The 20,358-nt window shown below is 31.9% G+C and overlaps 1 protein-coding gene across 1 annotated transcript in view; it reads left to right on the forward strand.

Annotated features, from left to right (window-relative positions):
- Positions 1-1,917: 1,917 nt before the first annotated feature.
- The window catches only part of LOC129217357 (CAP-Gly domain-containing linker protein 4-like), a 43,981-nt gene continuing 25,540 nt past the window's right edge, over positions 1,918-20,358 (forward strand). The window contains exons 1-6 of the mRNA XM_054851641.1: positions 1,918-1,954; positions 7,315-7,622; positions 11,434-11,689; positions 14,478-14,621; positions 16,136-16,335; positions 18,915-19,050. Of these exons, the coding sequence (XP_054707616.1) occupies positions 7,356-7,622; positions 11,434-11,689; positions 14,478-14,621; positions 16,136-16,335; positions 18,915-19,050 (1,003 nt within the window). The 5' untranslated portion in view covers positions 1,918-1,954; positions 7,315-7,355. The remainder of the gene's footprint in view (positions 1,955-7,314; positions 7,623-11,433; positions 11,690-14,477; positions 14,622-16,135; positions 16,336-18,914; positions 19,051-20,358) is intronic.

The raw sequence follows: 20,358 nt of genomic DNA on the forward strand, positions 1-20,358 counted from the left end.
TTACAGTTCCACGTTATGTTAATTTCGTATCTCGCCAATTGGCTTGTGCCCATGTTACGGTTCCACGTTATGATAATTTCGTAATTTACTCGTCCATCGCATGATAATTTTGTTCTTAAAATTGGAATAGAAAAAGAACCACATCGAATTTTCGAAAAATTGCTTCGAGGTGCACATCCCTATGCTACAAACTAGGGGTGCGACATCGATGTCGATGTTTTGGAAACATCCATGTTTTTGTTAAAACATCGATGTTTTTCTTTCGATGTTTTTGGACCATCGATGTTTTGGTTTCGATATTTTTTCGATGTTGATGTTTTGCATTTTAATTGAAAATTATCATAAAATTTGCTCCAACTTTCTCGCTTGGTAATTAAGTTTACTTATGAAGTTGCCAGAAAAAAAATTATTTTTTGCACCATTTTATAAGATCAAATTTTCTGTGTAGAGGATGATTTTTGGGAAGATCATTACAAGATGGTAAAAGATTAACTAGAGAGTGAGCTATTGGGAGCTATACAAGGCCCCAGTTCTTAAACTAAAGGGATATCCTATATACGTTACTAGGGCGAAAATTATAACTGGTAAGAGAAAGCTGGTAAAAGTTACTTTAAAGTATTTGATAGTGATGGCAATTTCTGTTCCATCGGAAAGAGATGTTTCTCTGACTGGTGGGATAGTCTGCGAAAAGAAAAATGCGCTTCTGGGGGACAAAGTAAATAAACTTTTATTTTTCTCCAAACTGTCAACACCAATATTCGGGGTTATTTATCGACTTTTCCCAACAAGTCATCCCTCTATTACTTACAATTTGTGTACAACACATATTTCTTGCTCTTAAAAAAATAATTGTTAGAATTAATTTTGTATTTTTAAAATAATTAGCACAACTTTTTCTCATCATTAAACTGACGGTAAGTGCTATGATACATTTTTCTTAGATTCTTTTTTAATGTAAATTTACTTTTAGCTTCATTCAGTTTGAAAATATTTCCTTATTACTGTAACTAGTTGTATTAATCGGATCTTGGTTCTCCGCTGAAAAAATGGCGCGAAAAAACCTCTAATTCAACATTTCCCTGTTAGTATTGAACCCAAAATGCATTTTTTCAAATATCTCGAAAATTCATTTATGCATATACTGCCGATTACGTGCTCACGGCAGAATATTACCAAGTCGATATCGCCATGCATTACCAGTTGCCGGTTGGCTTATTCGAACGCAGCCCATTTTTGGCGCCCATTCGGTACTCATTGCGGGAGAAAAAGTGTTTTGAACTCCTTTGTTTCTATCACTGGCGGGAACTTCTCCTTAAAAAAAAAAAAAAGTGATGGACGTGATTGTCAACATTTTGCGAGCCGAATCAAAAGTACTTTTCAGAGCAAGCAATAATGTTTTATCAGCTTAGGATCTTTTAATTTGATTGCGTAAATCAAAGTACGAACCGAGGAGATATATAGAAGAAAAAAAACTGACTTTATTTTTGCTTCAAAAATTTCTGCTGTCCTCTCTAGAAACGTTCCTTTTTTCTCGTGATTTTCTTCTTCCTCTGTAATTTTTTGACTTACAAAATCACAATGGTATCTCATAAGTTTTCTATGCAAATCAAATCATGCATACAAACAATGAAAATATGTCCTTCTTTTCAATACATTTATGTTTTGTGTTGAAGTGCTATTTTAAAAAACAAAACTCCAAACACATATGTTTCCGGCAAAACGAATAATAAAAGAGGCGGAGCTAATCAAGGACAGTGTATTATCATTGAGTTGGCATGGTGACAGCCGCGAAATGTTGATGTTCCGTTAAACCGTCTTGCCAAATTTGGTCTTTAATTTTTATATGGCTTTAATTTACTGGTTATCTGATCATAATTCTGTTACGTTACTTGTTTTATTGTATTCTATTTCAATTTTGAAGAGCCCAGATCGCCAGCTAAAAATTAGGCCTACGGTACGATTATCTACTAAGCATTATTTCAGCAACATTCGTCTATAGTTTAAATTTTCAAATTTTCTGTTATCTGATTTAATTGCATAATATTTATTGAACAGTTTAGAATGTTGAATAATTCTTTGTTTTCTTATGTTTATGCTGTGTAAAGTTCAACCTTAACAAGTGATTACTTTTACATGTGAATTTTGTTTACATTCTCTAAATGTTAAATGTATAATGTTACGAAATCTGAACAAATGTTTTTTTTTTTTTTCGGTCCTATTAAATGTTTAATCCCAAAATAGAGTCATTATTTTTTGCATTTCAGCGAGAGATGCTTTTTTGTACTTGGATGTCAGTTTGTATATATGTTGAATGCATCCATTTAACGCACTGAATTAGCGGAAAATTATTTACTTCTATAGAAATCATGTTTACTTCTTTCTGTACAATGTTTAGGGTAAAATTATAACTGATGATGCAGAAATCTGATGACAATTTTGTATTAGTTTTTTCATGTTGTTGGAGAGCTTTTTGCTGTGACTTTCAAAAGAACAGTATGTCATTTTAGTAATTTTATGGACACTTTTCTGTTATAGATCGTATCCTAGAAATATTTTTTTTATTCATTGCCCCTGGTTACAGCTTTTTGTTAATTTATCGTCTGCTGTGCTTTGAATTCAATTTGCTGTTTTATTATTGTCAGCAATGCATAAAGTTTTTCTTAACAGCCTTTTTTTATACATAAAAGAAGACCTTTAATTGCATTATTATGTGATAAGTATTTTTTTTTTTAATTAATTTTTAAAGTTCAAGCCCTTGTGACGTCAAATGGCATAGGAAGTGACGTCGTGCGCTCGTCCGATAGGAGAAAAACGCTAGCGAACCGGTTCCCATGTCATGGGAGAAACCGAAGAACGTGCATTCGACTTCGAAGACGAAACGTAAAAGGCTTATCTCCTCGCATTAAACTCCTCGCGTTTCTGGAACATTAAACCTCTCATCCTCTCGGAAATATTCGAATATCATCATTGATATTATTTGATGAAGATTATTTAGATTGTGCTTTAACGAATCCGGCCTCCATAGTGTGTTCAAAAGGATTATTGAATTTCTAAAAAATAAAAATATCAGCGCGCTCAAAATGTCCGTACGAAAACAAGGGATCTTCTGCGGAAGGCTGCCCATTCGCGCCCTTTGACGTAGGCTCGTGACGTTTCAGAAGAGCGCACTTTTGCGCGTGGATTTTTAAAAACTCATTGAAAATCAACCACAGTGTTTTAAAATTCAGCGATGGTGAATTTTTTAGTTTTGAGGGTCAATTAACAAATATCCAATAGCCAAAATATGAACATTTAATAAGTTGCAACTTCCCTATTCCATCACAATGACTAAACTGTTCTGTAACATTTCTTTAGCTGTTGCCATTACAAAAAACAATACAAAGTGTGACGAGAAATAAAAAAAGATGTTAAGAAGAATTTTATACATTACAGACGATAATAAAAAAGCCAATTAAGTTCAATGCACAGCAGACGATAAATTTACAAAAAGCCCCAACCAGCCTCCATTGTTGTTTCAAAAATGCTACTTGATGGATATGTCACATTTTATTTTGTCATTTTAATGAACAAACGAAACAAACCATTTTCCACGGCTAAAAATTACTGCAAAATATCAAATAATTGCAAAACTAGTTAAGCCATTAAAATGCAAAATAATTCTCTAAATTAGAAAACAAGCCAGCAAAATAACATGAAAAATTTGATTGAGATAATTCATCAACTAAATAGCAACATTAAAGGTTCTATTAAAGTGTTAAATAATCATCAAACAAATAACCAAGTTGTTGAAATGTTATAAATTCTATTAAAATGTGAAATGAGAAGAAAGTTAGTAAAAATATTTTTCTATTTTTGCCAAGGTGGGTTGCCAAGCAAACCTATAAGGAGAAAGTACAGTTTTATGTAGTAGTCGCAAATTCTTCCTGGTATTACAGTAGAAGACCGTTATAAAGCACACCTTGGGACCAGAGCTTTTGCGTTATATAGATCATTTCACAAATTTTGAAACTAATATTCAGAACATATCTATATATTAGCACTTCAGAATGGGTTTTATCTGCAATGAGTATTAAAGCACCAATATTACAATTAGTTAATAAAATATGACAACGTATATAAAGTACAAATTCAGAATGAAAATAGGTTAAAAGACCAGCAAACAGCTGTTTCGGCACTCTAAAATACAAGTGCCATCATCAGTGCAATTAAAAACGAAGACAGGTTCAACCCAACTAAAACACAGTTGAGGCGAACAATGGAATGAGAGACGAGTTGTAAAAGATATGAGAGCAGTACCGGAAACGATGACGTCAAGGTTACGTCAGAACTACAGAGGACAGTTGCACTCAGGAGAAAACATCATGGACAAAAAATAAATCAAATAACAGACTTCCAAACATTAGGAAAAGGGGGAGTGCTAGACAAATCATTGACGATTAAATTAGCAGTTTTCCATATGTAATATGACTCCCAAAAATCTAAATCAAGAATGGACGAACACTCGTGAATAACTTTGGCGGAAGAAAAAATAAAATTATGACCGCAAGACCAACAATGTTGAGCAATAGAGGAGCGTTTGAGATCCTGTTTTTTGACGTAATTTTCATGTTCTTTTATCCGGAATTTGAGGGATCGTGGAGTCTACCCAATGTAGGCCAATTTGCACTGGCAGGAAACACTATAAATGCCCCATTTGTCAAGGTTCTGAACAGGGTGTTTAAGCTATGAAAATTTTAATTTATTAACAGGAGAAAAAGTGACGGAAAAATGAAACTTTTTAAAGATTTTGGCAATTTGTAGATTGATTTTAGGAAAAAAGGGTAAGACAACAGAACTCGAATAGTTTACAGGAGCAAGTGTTTGATTTTTGTTAGTTGAGCTACATAGCTTCTTATAAATGGTATCAATAATATCTGATGTGAATCCTCGATCAATCGCAATACCTCGTAGGTAATTCAGTTCTGATGAAAGTAAATTGGAATTTGAACAAATGGCTAAAGCACGGTAAATAAAAGATCTAAAAGCAGCCAATTTTTGTTTAGGAGGGTGAACGGATAACTTGTGGGAGGGAAGAGAAACAGCAAAGGGTTTACGGAAAACAGTAGTTGTAAACATATTGTTATGACGAGTGATGGACACATCAAGAAAAGAAAGATGATTACCAGATTCCAATTCAACAGTAAATTGAATATGTGGGTCAATAGTGTTTAGGATGGATAAAAGGTTATCAAGGTCACTGACAGACGAGTCCAAAAGCACAAAAATGTCGTCAACGTATCTGACGTAAAAATCAAATTGTATAATTTTAAATAATTTAAGTTTGAAATAGTGCATGTACAAATCACTTAGAATTGGACTCAAAGGGTTGCCCATAGCAAGACCTTCAGTCATCCAGAAAAAATTACCGTCGAAAACAAACGTGTTTAGTTTTAAGCAAGAACGTGTTAAATTGCACAATTCATTGATCTCAAAGTAGGAAAAGTGATATTCAGTTAATCTCATTTTAAGGCAGTCTAACGCACCTTCAACAGGCACGTTAGTGAAGAGTGATTTCACATCAAAAGAGGCCATTCTATGGTTATTTAGCTGAAAAATTCGAAGTTTGCGAACAAAGTCAAGAGAGTTCCGAACAGTAAAACAGTTGCTGGAAAGAAGAGGTGAAAAAACAAGGTTTTGTGAGAGGAAACAGAGGTTTTTGTGCTTTTGGACTCGTCTGTCAGTGACCTTGATAACCTTTTATCCATCCTAAACACTATTGACCCACATATTCAATTTGCTGTTGAATTGGAATCTGGTAATCATCTTTCTTTTCTTGATGTGTCCATCACTCGTCATAACAATATGTTTACAACTACTGTTTTCCGTAAACCCTTTGCTGTTTCTCTCCCCCCCCCCCCACAAGTTCACCCTCCTAAACAAAAATTGGCTGCTTTTAGATCTTTTATTTACCGTGCTTTAGCCATTTGTTCAAATTCCAATTTACTTTCATCAGAACTGAATTACCTACGAGGTATTGCGGTTGATCGAGGATTCACATCAGATATTATTGATACCATTTATAAGAAGCTATGTAGCTCAACTAACAAAAATCAAACACTTGCTCCTGTAAACTATTCGAGTTCCGTTGTCTTACCCTTTTTTCCTAAAATCAGTCTACAAATTGCCAAAATCTTAAAGTTTCATTTTTCCGTCACTTTTTCTCCTGTTAATAAATTAAAATTTTCACAGCTTAAACACCCTGTTCAGAACCTTGACAAATGGGGCATTTATAGTGTTTCCTGCCAGTGCAAATTGGCCTACATTGGGCAGACTCCACGATCCCTCAAATTCCGGATAAAAGAACACGAAAATTACGTCAAAAAACAGGATCTCAAACGCTCCTCTATTGCTCAACATTGTTGGTCTTGCGGTCATAATTTTATTTTTTCTTCCGCCAAAGTTATTCACGAGTGTTCGTCCATTCTTGATTTAGATTTTTGGGAGTCATATTACATATGGAAAACTGCTAATTTAATCGTCAATGATTTGTCTAGCACTCCCCCTTTTCCTAATGTTTGGAAGTCTGTTATTTGATTTATTTTTTGTCCATGATGTTTTCTCCTGAGTGCAACTGTCCTCTGTAGTTCTGACGTAACCTTGACGTCATCGTTTCCGGTACTGCTCTCATATCTTTTACAAGTCGTCTCTCATTCCATTGTTTGCCTTGACTGTGTTTTAGTCGGGTTGAACCTGTCTTCGTTTTTAATTGCACTGATGATGGCACTTGTATTTTAGAGTGCCGAAAAGGCTGTTTGCTGGTTTTTTAACTTTTTTTCATTCTGAATTTGTACTTTATATACGTTGTCATATTTTATTCACTATGCAGTACATTTTCGACTACTTTTTATGTATTACAATTAGTTATTCACAAATAAATATGTTTCACAATCAAAATCCTGCACTTCTGCTAGCTTCATGGTTTGCATAACAGCCACATTTTCAAGAGCCATCTGGTATTTTTTGTTTACTACTTTTGTTAACTAATTTTCATTTTAAAAGCTTTGAAATAAGATGCAAAGATGAAAAACTTCCAAAATTTAATTTGCTTAACAATTTTTATGTTTGCAAAGCAAAACAGAGGGATTTTTTTAACTTCAAAACTTATTGTTTACTTCTGACAAGTAGTGCGGTTTATAGAGAATTGCGTTATATAGGTCGGCGTTATAACGGTCTTCTACTGTAATGACTTTTTATGCTGAAACTCTTAATGTTTTCATAAATAATTTAAGCATTGCATGTCAATTGGCATCTATATTTATTTATTTTCTTTCACAGAAAAGAGTTGTGAATAGAATGTAAACTCTAAATACCTTGCCATGACGGCCACACAAAATCCTGTTCCTAGTGTGCCTGAGGAAAACGTCAAAACTCTAGACATGAGAAGAACGCCCATCATTCATCCATCTTCTGATGCTCCTTTATGTAAAAGCTGCCATCAGTTGGATCTTCCATTTTTTGATCCCAGCTGTCCTGGATGCATGGAAATTTTACAAAGCTCTGAAACAACAATTCCTCAAATTTTCGCTATCATTAGACAATGGATGCCTCAGACACAGCAGAACATTGAACTGATTGTAAATGAAGTAAGTGTTTTTAATCATATTTGTTAATGTATAGGGTAGTATGACAAGTAAATGAACATTACAAGGCAATTTTATTTTCAGAAGTTCATAGTTTATCCTTATATCATTGTAATTGCAAATGAATTCTCCTGTGCTACTGTGCCACACAAACCCAGAAGCAGAATTTTTTTCAACAGACAGTAGTGCCTGATGCGGATCAAAAATCAAAAACCAGTCTACAAGATAAACAGGCATTAAATATTAAATTACTCATAAAGCCTAAATTAACACTGATGCAAGCTTAAAAATAAGATGCTACTACAAGTAGCATGCTACTTGTGGATTATATCCCAGAAAATATGTTACAAATCTTCATTAGCTGAAATTTAAATTGTTGCCAAAAAGTTTTTCCAAAAGTTCCAAACTTATCTCATCTTAATCTTAATGTCGAGTGACTTTTGGATTTAAAGCCAATTTTTTATTTTGTATCTGACTACTACGATACTTTGAGTTGCTTAGACAGGAACAGAGTTTTCTTTTCAGTTGAAATATTTTCAGTAAAATAATAAAGAGTCTGGAAAAGTACGAATATCCGTTAAACGGTAAGAGACTTGTGTTATTATAGCCCATGCATGCCACCTCAAAAATGGTTAGCTGCTTACATACCTTCTGAAAGCAACACATTTTAGCCTTTGACTTGAGGAACAGTAAGAAGGGCTGTGAAGCAGATGGGTTTTAAAATTGGACTAAGAAGTAGGAGGAGAAGATAGCTACCTTCAGCTGTAGTTGATCTTTGCAATCTTCACTGTGGAGAAAAAGAGATATTATTAAGCATCTTATTAGATTGGCAAGGAACTCACAACCTTAAAATATTGAAGAGAATTAGAAAGCATCCTTGCATGTTTGGAGTTTTTGGATTTGCCTCTTTAACTTAAAAATCAACTTTGCGGAAAGTGTGATTGCTTAAATTGTTGTATAAAAGTTGAACAAACCCTATTGGAAAGTCGTTTAGACTGATGTGAAAAAAGTAAATCCTTTTTTTTTCAGCCTTTTCACATCCATCAGTAATTCAAAACTATGTTATTTGAATCTAATTAATAACATAATATTATTCTTTTATTTATTAAATCTGTAATTTTACTATGAAATATTGTTTAATTATGTATTTATATAATACATATTAATCTACCAATTAAGACATTGCTCCGGCTATGACTTAGTAGTCAGTCCGAAGAATACTGTGGTAATGAGGTTTCCCTCTATATTTATTTCTAACCATGAATTGAATTTGAGGAGAAATTTCAATGCTAGATACTCTTAGCAATTAGAAAGCTGTTAAAATTGTGTTTTGCTGTTTACAAAAATATTAAAAACCACATAAAACATAAAGCAGCTTTTTTTTTTTTTTGAGCAATCGCGATTGCTTATTGCTTTTATTTGAGGGTCCTTGATGTCCAGTTCCTTTTTCAGAATAGCCCAGGGGCTTCTGCAGCACCGCCGTCCACCATAGGGCGGAACTGCTGCTCTGGTCCTAGCCTCCACTAGCAGCACTGTCCACCGGAATCCCCTCTTCCTAGGCGGTGGCGTCCATGTCCTGCATACACACACTCCTACATACACACACACAAACACGTCCTTACACACATACACACACATAACCGCCCAGGAGGAGGGGCAGGCTTGGGAGGACATGAGCCATTTCTAGAAACAATAGCCTCCAATGAGTAGGGTCTTGTCGCAACTCGTGATTGCGAAAAACATAATTTGAATGCAAAGTGTCAGAATTCAAATTAGATATATATACACACAGACACACACACACACACACACACACACATATATATATATATATATATATATATATATATATATATATATATATACAGGGGTCTGGCCAGAGGATATTTGGGTCCGTTAACGGACCCTTCACAAAAATCCGATGCAACAAAACGGACCTTTCACAAAATTCCGATTAAACAAAACGGACCCTTCACAAAATTCTGATAAACAAGATCGGATCTGTCAAATTGTTTATTGAAAGAGCAAATCTGAAAGCAAAATAACGCATATTTCTGTGTATAAACCGATAATTTTTGGAACCTTTTTTAAGTCAAATTAGAGGGATCAGCTTAAACAAAATCGGCTAATTTTGAAAAAAAAAAAAAACAAATCGGCACTCTTGGGATGCTCCTGCAAGCGATAAATAATTGCTACTGCCAAATAAATATAATGGTTGTTTGTTTTATCACAGCTAATTAGCAGCGGTGTTTTTGTAAACTTTTCTGAAAAGGCATTGGTAAGCACTTTTCTCCGCTCATGATTTAATAAACAATAATAATATATATTTGCGAAATGAACTTATAACTGCAAAGGGATAGTAAGGGTGAGGAAAAAATATGATCGCTTCAGATAGTGTTACCAACTTCAAAATTATCACCGCTCAGCGTCTGGTGTTGAACCTTTATAATGACTTGATTAGAAAATATTCTCATCATTTTGCCAGCTTGTCAATATTTGCGTTTTTACGGTGCGGTGCCATGTTTAATTGTTATTTTGGGAGAAAATTATATGGGTTTTGATTTTTCGATGCTGAAAAGGATGATTAACTTTAAATAAACTCTTTTAATTACAGTTTTTTTTTTTTTTTTAGATGTCTACATTTTGAAAAATGCAATCTTTTAACATCCGATATGAGAATCATATTTTGTTCTTTTTTCAAGCTAACTTCGCTTTATTAGGATTCAAATAAATGAAAAGTCTCTTTATTTCTGTTAGAACTCTCATTTCAAATTTTTAAAGCAAAATTCCATTTTCTGTTATGAGTCAAAAATTAAAATGCTAAATAGATGGTTGATTTTATTTTATTTTTTGGGTCAACTGTGTCCACAGATATTAATGATATGTTTATCATAGGACTCTAAAATGCAATTTTAAAATAATTTTATCAAAAATATTTCTTTTGCAAGTCGTTTTTATACTTTTGATGCCTTCACTTTGAGATTTGCGATCTCTTTGCATCCGCTATGGGAATCCGATTTTTCGAATTTTTAATGATTTTTACGCTTTGTTAAGAGGTAAACAATTGAAATATCTTTTTATTTTTGTTAAAATCACGGAATTTATAAGTTTTAAACGAAATTCTGTGCTTTTTAAGAGTGTCTTGGGTCAAAAAGTTGAATGCCGAACCCTATTCTGAATTTTATTTTATTTATTTATATTTTTGTTATACAATTATTTTAAGTACTGTACAGAAATATATCTAGCATAATTTAACATAATGCAGAATGGTAGATAAATATTGATACTTGAAAGAGCGATGCCCCCCCCCCCCCCGCCAAATATCAGAAAAAAAATCCAGAATGATTTTCTCGACATAGAAGAGGAAAACACTCAACTTTAAGTTTAATTGATGCAGTTTGTGCCCTCTCTAAATTCTAAAATTTCGTTTGAACAAATTTTTTTTTTTTTTTTCACAAAATTAATTCATTTTTCACAAAATTATTTGATTTTTCACAAAAAACGGACCCTGTGAAAAATCCTGAACAGACCCCTGATATATATATATATATATATGTATATATATATTTCAATTAATTTGTTAAAAAATTGGCAACATCATGCACATCCTCAGCAGAAACTATATCTGTACTCCAAATTTAATGTTGCTAGGCCTCACCATTTTCCCGGGAACCACACCACATTTTTTAAACACCTAGCCTACCTGTTTTTTGTCTTAAAAGTTTTCTTCCTTTTATCTGTGCATTCATTACAAGGAAATTATCTCAGTAAATTATCCACGTCTATTTATTAATCAATTTAATTTTTCTCTTAGGTGTTAAAGCGTGGTGCTAATGTAAATGATAGAGATGGTCTAACAGATATGACTTTACTTCATTATGCCTGCAAAGCTGGTGCTAATGGTGTTGGAAATGTAACCACTGCTACAAGAACTGTTGGAATTTTACTAGACAAAGGAGCGGATTTGCATCTTAGGTGTAGATGGACGGATATGGCTGCTATACATTATGCTGCATATTTCGATGTTGCCCCAGTAGTAGAGTTACTGTTGGGAGCTAGCAAAGGTTTAGGTATTAATTTCTTTCTTAAAATATTTTTATGCTTGAATATTTAATCACCAGGTGATAAAAGTTGAAAAAATAATAATTTGTGTAATTACTCTTTTTATTCTCATTTGAACTTTATATAAACTTTTTTTATGAAAAAAAGCACCCATAAAAGCCATGTATATGTTTCTGTGCTTTAATGCTAATTTTTCCAAAAGTGAAACTAATAAGAACAAAACTGCAGTCTCAAGATGTGATAACCGGGCTCTTTGTTTTTTGTATGTCGTCGAACTATTATTTGAAGTGTACAGTCGACTCCTGCTACAATGCAATCCAACTTATGCGAAATGGCTATAACGCGATTTTTTCAACAGTAAAGAATTTTTAGTTAGCGCGATATCCTCGCCCGCAACATGAAAATTTTCGGAAGGGAACCGCGGTGTGTAAGTATTTTTCATGAATAGACCTTCATCCTTTTAGCATCATTGAGAGCAGAACCCATACCATACTAGTCTTTTATCGCTTATACAAATAACTACTTCTCATTTTCCATTAATTTTTTTCATTCTAAATGCGAAAGTTAACGAAATATAACGGCACCTAAGAGCGCTGTTTCATCTAAAGTTGGTGAAGATAGAAAGAAATAGGGAACTGTTTCTGACAATTAAAAGTTAAAGCTTCTCGAAAAGCTGAAGCTGAACCAAAAAATGCTTCGAAGTGTAGCACAACAATTAGGTATGATGGTATAAGTGAATCTTCCATACGTACAGTTAAAAGTCAAGAAAAGGAAATCCATAAAAGTTAACCAAGTTATAGTATACAAGCAAAATGCAAAAATTATGAAAATGGAAGCTGCTCTTTAATGTAAATTAATGACACCAAGAAGAGGGGTAATGCCAATGCCATAGATGGAAACTTTATTAAAAAAACCAATGAAGCAACTGTATTTAAAAATACATTAGAATAACGGTTTGATCACGCAGCATAAATCATCATTTTCACTTTTTTTAAGTTACAAATATCATTACTGAATCAACTGTACAGTACAACTATAGGGCATTTGTTTTCCTTACTACATGTTGTATGTACGGTACTGGTTTATTTTATGTCTTTTTTTCCCATTTATCATTGTTTTTGTGCATCATAGCAGTATTTTATGTTGAATAAAACGTTTTTTTTTTTTTAAATACAGATAAAAATTCAGTTATTTATGTAAGAAATAGTAATATATAGTTAAGAAAAGATTTTTAACTGGGTAAGGTGGTGTTTACAAGTGTCTAAAATGATTGGTTATGTTTATTAAAGTTTTTACACTTACCTTTTTCCACAACGCGAAATTTCGTCTTATGCGAGGGATCTTGGAACGCATCCCTTGCGTAAGTCGGGACTCGACTGTATCTATATTGCTTTTGCATTAGCCTACGGTAAAACATCTTTTATGTGTGTATTTTCAAAGAACTGATGTGAAAGATGTAGGTTTTAAGATGTGTTCAAAAGATCTTTAGCAAAAAAGCTAAAATTGAAAAAAGAAAAAGCTTTAGCAAAATGCTAAAATGTTGAAGGGTAAATGTTCGCCTACCTTTTGAAATGCCTCAATGTTTCATCTACAGTTGAAAACTAAATTCAAAGTTTAGCATGGCATCTTTAAAGAAATATGCATTAATTTGAATTGAAAAAATTAGAATTATACTTATTATTGAGAAAACACAAAGTTTTAATTTTTAAAGTGAACACTCCACTCCCCCCGGTACATGCACCACTGGGAGAGTATAATGCTAATAAAGACTTGTTGAACTCAATTGTAATTTTAACAGCTCAGATTTCTGATAAGATTAAGTTGAATACAGTCAAACCTGTCTATCTCAAAAACCTCTCTATGTCGAAGTTTTTTATTTTCCCTGCACATAAAGCATTAATTTAATGTTTTCCCCCATGTTTGTCTCGAATGAAATTTTCTGAAAATCTGTATATCTCGAATTTCGAATAAAGTGTCTTTCTTGAATTCGATCCCCAACGATGTTTATTAACTGGAATTTGGAGACAAAAAGCATTTTTCTTAATATTAGCAATCACATAATCCTCCAGAATTCAAACTTTATGTACAAAAAGCAAGTTTTCTAGCAATTATATACATTCGGAAACTGAGAGGAAGGGAACATTGTTGATTAGTAAAGTAGCTTCCAAAGTTTTACTTTCAAGTCATTGCTCCAATTACCTATTTTTTTTTTAAAAATTTCAAAACCTCTGTATCTCGAAACCTCCAAATCTCAAATTTTTCTTTTCTCTCGTAAAACTCGAGATAGACAGGTTCGACTGTATCACCATGCTAGCTAGCTTCCTCTCTTGGATCGTGCATCATTTATTTATTTAGTTTTTTACTCAAGGCAAAAAAGTGAAAACAACTTGCTTCATTTTCGTAATTTAGGTAGTATTTTCGCATTTGGCGAAAAAGTCGACCATAACGGAAACTCTGGAAAGATGTATAACTGAAACACCAATCAAAAAATCAACAGTAACTTTGGATTTTTCAAGTTTGACCGTACTAATGCAAATGTCTGAAAACATAAATTCTCATAGCAAAGCATTTAGCATTCATGTATGGTATTCGAAAAATTTGTTTGCTGATAACTGTAGCTTTATTGCCATGCGTTGAACATTTGTTTCTTAACTGGAATTCTTTTTTTTTTTAATATTAATTTTAGTAAATTGTTCAAAACTTAAGTAAGTGTGTCATAATTTAAGCTATGTAATTAAATGCAGAATTTATTTATAAATTTTATTCTGTGCTGATGTTTGTAATAATTTGCTCTAGATATTGATAGCCCTTGCCGGGAATTTGATGGCGGATCTCCTTTACACATTGCTGCTACAAACTTATGCACTGAAGCTGCTAAAGTTTTATTAGAAAATCAAGCAGATGTAACTCTGAAAGACTATGTTGGAAGAACACCTTTAGGTAGGATTTGTATGTTTTTATTCCATTATTTGTTTTTTTAGAGAAAACAGAAAACAAAGGGCGTAAAGAGCCAAAACCCTTATGAATTGTTAATTGCGTAAAGCGTTTGGATTTTGTCATGAAATTTTTATGTTTGTTTCCAAAAATAGCAGCTTTGTTTTCATTTTGGCTCATTTTTTGAGAGTTTTAGCAACAGAAAAATGTTTTATTAACCTTTTCATTGTGATAGATATGAAGATGAAGTATATAACATGTTAAATAATGTTGGCATACACTTCCTAATTTACATATATTAATACAAATCCTAACTTTTCACTGTACAGACAAATTGGACTGTTCAAATCTTTCCCAAATTGGACCTTTTTTGAAATCTTTCCAGATCAAATAATAACTAACATATGTTGTTTTTAAATGTGTAACTCAAATTTTGTGTATGACAAAAGAAGGGATTCAATATTTAACTACTAATAACAGGGTTGATGGCATAATTTTTTATTTCAATATTATTTATGGCAACTAGTAAATGATACATATTTTTTTTAATGCATCAATGTTAAAGATAATGTTAATGTGTAATTTTTCATAATTATTTTTCCAATAAGAAAAAAATTTGCACTACAGCACTGCATGTAATCTGTTTGTAGGTAATGGGGTGGAGGAGGCAGTAAGTGCTCTTAATGAAATGACACACTTAATTTTAAAGATTATAATATCTTTTCAGACACTAAAATAAAATGATACAGTTTTGAAATGTTGCTGTATGCTAAGGAAATATATTTTATTTCTCTGGGTGGTATTTTTTTATATTCATCAGCATCATTTCATATTGTTTTCTAAAAACTTATGATGTTTGGAATAGCAATTAAAGGGAAACTGAAGGCACATACAAAATAGTGCATAAAGCAAAATATAAAAAATATTTGAAGAATACTAGTTTCATATTGTTTTCTAAAAACTTATGATGTTTGGAATAGCAATTAAAGGGAAACTGAAGGCACATACAAAATAGTGCATAAAGCAAAATATTAAAAATATTTGAAGAATACTAGTAATATTTATCATGGTTGACTGTTGTAGGATACATTTATTGATCTTTGTTGTGCTTTCATAATATAGTAAATTGTTGTAAAATTGAAAAATGTTGGTTGGGGAAATAGGATAATAATGAGGTTTCATGCAGTTGGGAAGAGAGTTGGTTAAAAAAAATTATTTACACATGTATTTTTCCTTGTCAATATCCTTAATAAAAAGTTTTATTGATGAATCAAAGTAAATATTTATATATAGCACTGAGACAAAGGTAAAAATATTTGAGAAAATACCTTATTTCTTATTCTTGTATGTGTTAAATTAATTCAATTTTTATACATTACTAAATTCCATGTTAGTAAAAAGTTTTCAGTGAACCAAAACAGTGTTAGATTTAGTAATATGTAGCGATGTGTTAAAAATATAATTATGTTCATTTTCAGTCAATTTGGTTCATTTGCTTAATATCAGTATTTGTTTTATAGAGTGCATACCAGATTTTCCTTCATCACAACATACCCCTGACCTCAGTGAAGTTATAAGTAGCTTAAGACAACTTCTGGAATCTGCTATGCCAAAGCATTTAGTACAGGAACAGCCCCATTATGGCAGTATTGGTGGGAAGGCAGTTCTGAAGTCTATAGGAGTTCAAATTGGTGATAAAGTTTTTGTCGGTGGAGCAAAAGTAAGATTAGTGTACCTTTAGAAATGTTATTTTAATTATGTCAATTGAGACCGTGAGAAGCAAAGTGGACATTTTAGAGTTTGATTAAAATGCATTCAAGGTTCAGATCCTAGGTATGCTTTCATTGACTTTTTTTTTCTTCTAAATCATGCTATATAGCAGCACCTACCAGGGTTACAAGTACAATCTCTTGCCCCAAGACAGAGGAGGGGTTCTCCTACCAGTTGTGCTGATTATCTCCAAGTTTTAAATGTTGGCACTTGACATCACTTTGCTTCCCACTGCCTCAAATGTTTTATCTTTTCAATTCCAATAGTTTGTAAATTCAATTAAAGTTGTCAAAAGCTTTTGAAAAATAGATTAATGCAGCAGTGCTGTTATCTGCTTGATAACAGAAATTTGCTAGTTCCTAATATAGCTAATAATGCTTGCAGCTATTGTTTCACTTTTGTAAGTTTTAATACTTTTGGGGATTAATTGTTCTCACTTTACTTTGATAATTATGACTTAGTTCTGAGAATTACATGAAAAATAATAATTTATAAGTTGTAGTCCTTGTCTGAAATATTACTCATTTTGTAAATTAAAAAAACATTTTAGTTTTTTGTTTTATTTCTATGGAGCATTTTTCTCCCTTTTCATTGGTGGGACGGACAGATTTACAATGTAGTCCATCTGAGGCCTGTGAGCCTTGACTTGCTGCTTCCTGCTTTAAAGAAATACCTGCAACTAGTTTTTATTGGTACAAAGTAATGTAATGTAAGGGTTTGATTGTTTTTTGTGTGATATGATGACCAACCTCTATTGAAAAATTTTTGGCAAGATGAAAAATACTGTTCTACTTATTTTTTAATTTGTACTAGGTTCTTGTTTGTTTTCTCAATGAAATGGCTTTAATATAAAGTACAGTTTCAGTAATCAGGCAAATTAATATAATTATTTAATTTTTCAATTTCTGAGTTCTTTATTTTTAGGATCTGAATAAACTTATTATTGGAAAAGAACTTTTTCTAGTTTCACAACACAGAGAACTTTTTATAGCTAAACAGAAGGTTTTAAAATTTTTATTTCATTGGTCACTACTGTGAACTCCCTATCAAACTGACTTTAAAAAGAAAATCTTATGTAGAAAATATTTTTATAATGTGTACTTATATTTTCAATAAATTTCTTTTGTCTCTTGTTTTTGAAAATAAAAGGAAGTGCTTACACCTATGCCTATTTATAAATCAATTTTTTTGTTTTTGATATGTTACATATTACACATGATAAAATAGGTGCTTTCATATCAGCTTGGAAATAAGCTTTATTTCTTTCCTTTATTATTTTATTTAACCCATTTTTAACATATGCGTCATTACAGATCAAATGAGCTAATTTTTGAAATCGTTCTCTTCTGCCCATCTTCAATTTCAATGAAATTTTATAGCATTGTACACTTACTTGCCTTTGAAACTAACAATACAAATTTTCAACTTCTGATATACAAAACCTGGGGAACTGGTGGTCCCTTAAATATAGCGTCCAAGCAGCTTTGTGAAACGAATTGCCATGTTTTGGCCAAGCTTGCAGAAAATTTTATTACATTGAAGACCTGTAATTTTGGGTGCTTAAAGTACTTTTTGCTGTTAATACATTCTACCATTTTTGTGATTTTTAGCTTATAAGGTTCTATGCAGCTTGCATGTTAACTCTTGACAATTCTTGTTTTGAATCTTTTTCCTGGATTTTAGGTTGCCATATTAGACAAAACTCATTCTAAATTGCAGTTGTAGTGCTTAAATATTAATTCTGTCAAAGATATTGTCATCCAAATTAGCTATTAAAATCATCCCCATCAAAAAAGTCTTTTCAATGTGCTGTAGCTCAAATCTGCTACCATCAATTTTCTTTTTGTCAGTATTAGATTTTCCTATTAGAATATGTTTTTTTTTTCATTGTTTTTCTGTTTTATGGTGGTGTTTTTTCAGATAAGAATAAAATGAACTAGAAGAACCTTTTGTTGTCCGTGACAATTGTTCATTCTACCATTTATAATCGATTGTGATTGCCATAGAAACACCACTTTGAATGACTATCTTTAACAGAATTAATATTTAAGCTCTGCAACTCATTGAAACAACTATTTTATCTATGGAATTACTAAGTACAAGCTTTTGAATGAGTTTAGTTCAAAATTTATGATAACCTGAAATCCAGAAAAGATTTCTACTCCCAAGTTTTATCGATTATTTTTGCCCAAGACCAGTTTTTGCCCAATAGACCATGACTTTTTATTGCTCTTCTGCAGTGCCGGGTATTGAATTTTTCTGAACCAAGGCGATAACTTAAAACTGCCACCCTTACCCATATTCCATCAAGTTTTCATACTGAGTTTCCAAAACCACAGAAATAAGGTGTATTTGCCAAGCACAAAGGGCAAGCATAAAAGGTGCCACCCTTGGCAAGGATTTCTCCCCTCTTCATCCAACATTGCACTTCTGTATTAAGATATAAACTTTTTTTTTCAAGTTCTGTTTAAAACCATTGATTTGTGAAATAAAAATATCAATTTCATAATTCTAAACATTTTTAAACAGGTTGGTATATTGAGATATTGTGGTGCTACTCAATTTGCTCAAGGAATATGGGCAGGTGTAGAACTTGAAGAAGCTCTTGGGAAGAATGATGGAACCTTAAAAGGAATTTCATATTTTAAATGTCCTAAGAATCATGGTAAGAGTAGATATAATTTTTATTTCATTTATATTTACAAGTATTTTTACTAAACATAAAGAGTGTTAACAATTTTATTTTGGTGAGGATGAAGATCTTATTTAAATATTTAACTGCTACAAAACTATTTAAATTTCTATAAATTCTGTAAAATTGTGTTCGAATCTAGGTACTAATTTTATTGCACAATAACTTAATTTCAACAGATGAGGAGATTTTGTTCAAAAATATTTTAATATCAGCTAATTATTTTAATTAGTGTTCTAAAAATTAAGACCTATAACCCTTGCTAATGAAAACTTATTTCACATGGGTCTGTGAAAAATCAAATTAATTCTTTTGTTTTGTCAAAATCTGAATGCAACACAGATTTAAATTAGTGTTGTCTTCTGAACATTAATCATAATATCAGTTTTAAGTAAATTTTATTAATTATTATTCCAATATTTCTCTCTTTATTCATCAAGATTTTCCATGTTTCAATTTGGTGTTTGAGAAATAAAATATTTCATATAAATACGCAGGCCCAATGAGTTAAATTTTTGACGATTCCTTGCAACACAAATGCTATTTTGGTGCAACTATGAAGTAATTTATTGTTTTATTGTTTTTCAATATTAATTTTCCATTTGAACTTTAATTTTCAAAATTGCCCATTCATCTCATTTTTGAAAAATAGAGTAATTTGCAAGAATTTGTGGAAATGTGTAAAGAAATATCAGTTTTAATCATTGCTGGAATGATCATGTCAAAGGAGCTTTACAGCTTTGAATATGCATGTAATTTAAACTTTAATAAATTAAAACTTGATATTTTAAAATTTACTTCCTAATCTTTATATTTCCACAAAAATTGGAAGCATTTTTGCTTTTTGTAACCCTACCCAAAGGCAATTGCAGGATTATAACTGCCCCAACCTGCACTTTTCCTTTTTGGCAAGAACCTTTGCCATACAAATAACCAAGGTTATGAAATTTTAGTAAGTATAGATTTTCTTGAAGCTGCAAATAAGCTCAACAAATATCATGCTATAAAAATAAAAAAGAATTAAAAAAAAATAGAAGCAAATTAATTAATATATTTTGAAAATATATCTTGTTTAGATGAACTGCATATGAAGCTGTGAGAAGCAAAGGGATGTAAGTGGCAAAATTTAAAATTTGAAGATAACCCGTACAAATAGTAGGGTAACCTCTCTTCTGTCTTAGGGCAAGAGATTTAATTTATAGCACTGATGGGTGCTGCTGTATAGCATGATTTAGAAAAAAAATTCTATGAAAGCCTACCTAGGACATTATCTTTAAATGC

This window comes from Uloborus diversus, chromosome 2 (genome assembly GCF_026930045.1).
Source record: "Uloborus diversus isolate 005 chromosome 2, Udiv.v.3.1, whole genome shotgun sequence".
In the NCBI taxonomy this organism is placed as follows: Eukaryota; Metazoa; Arthropoda; class Arachnida; order Araneae; family Uloboridae; genus Uloborus; species Uloborus diversus.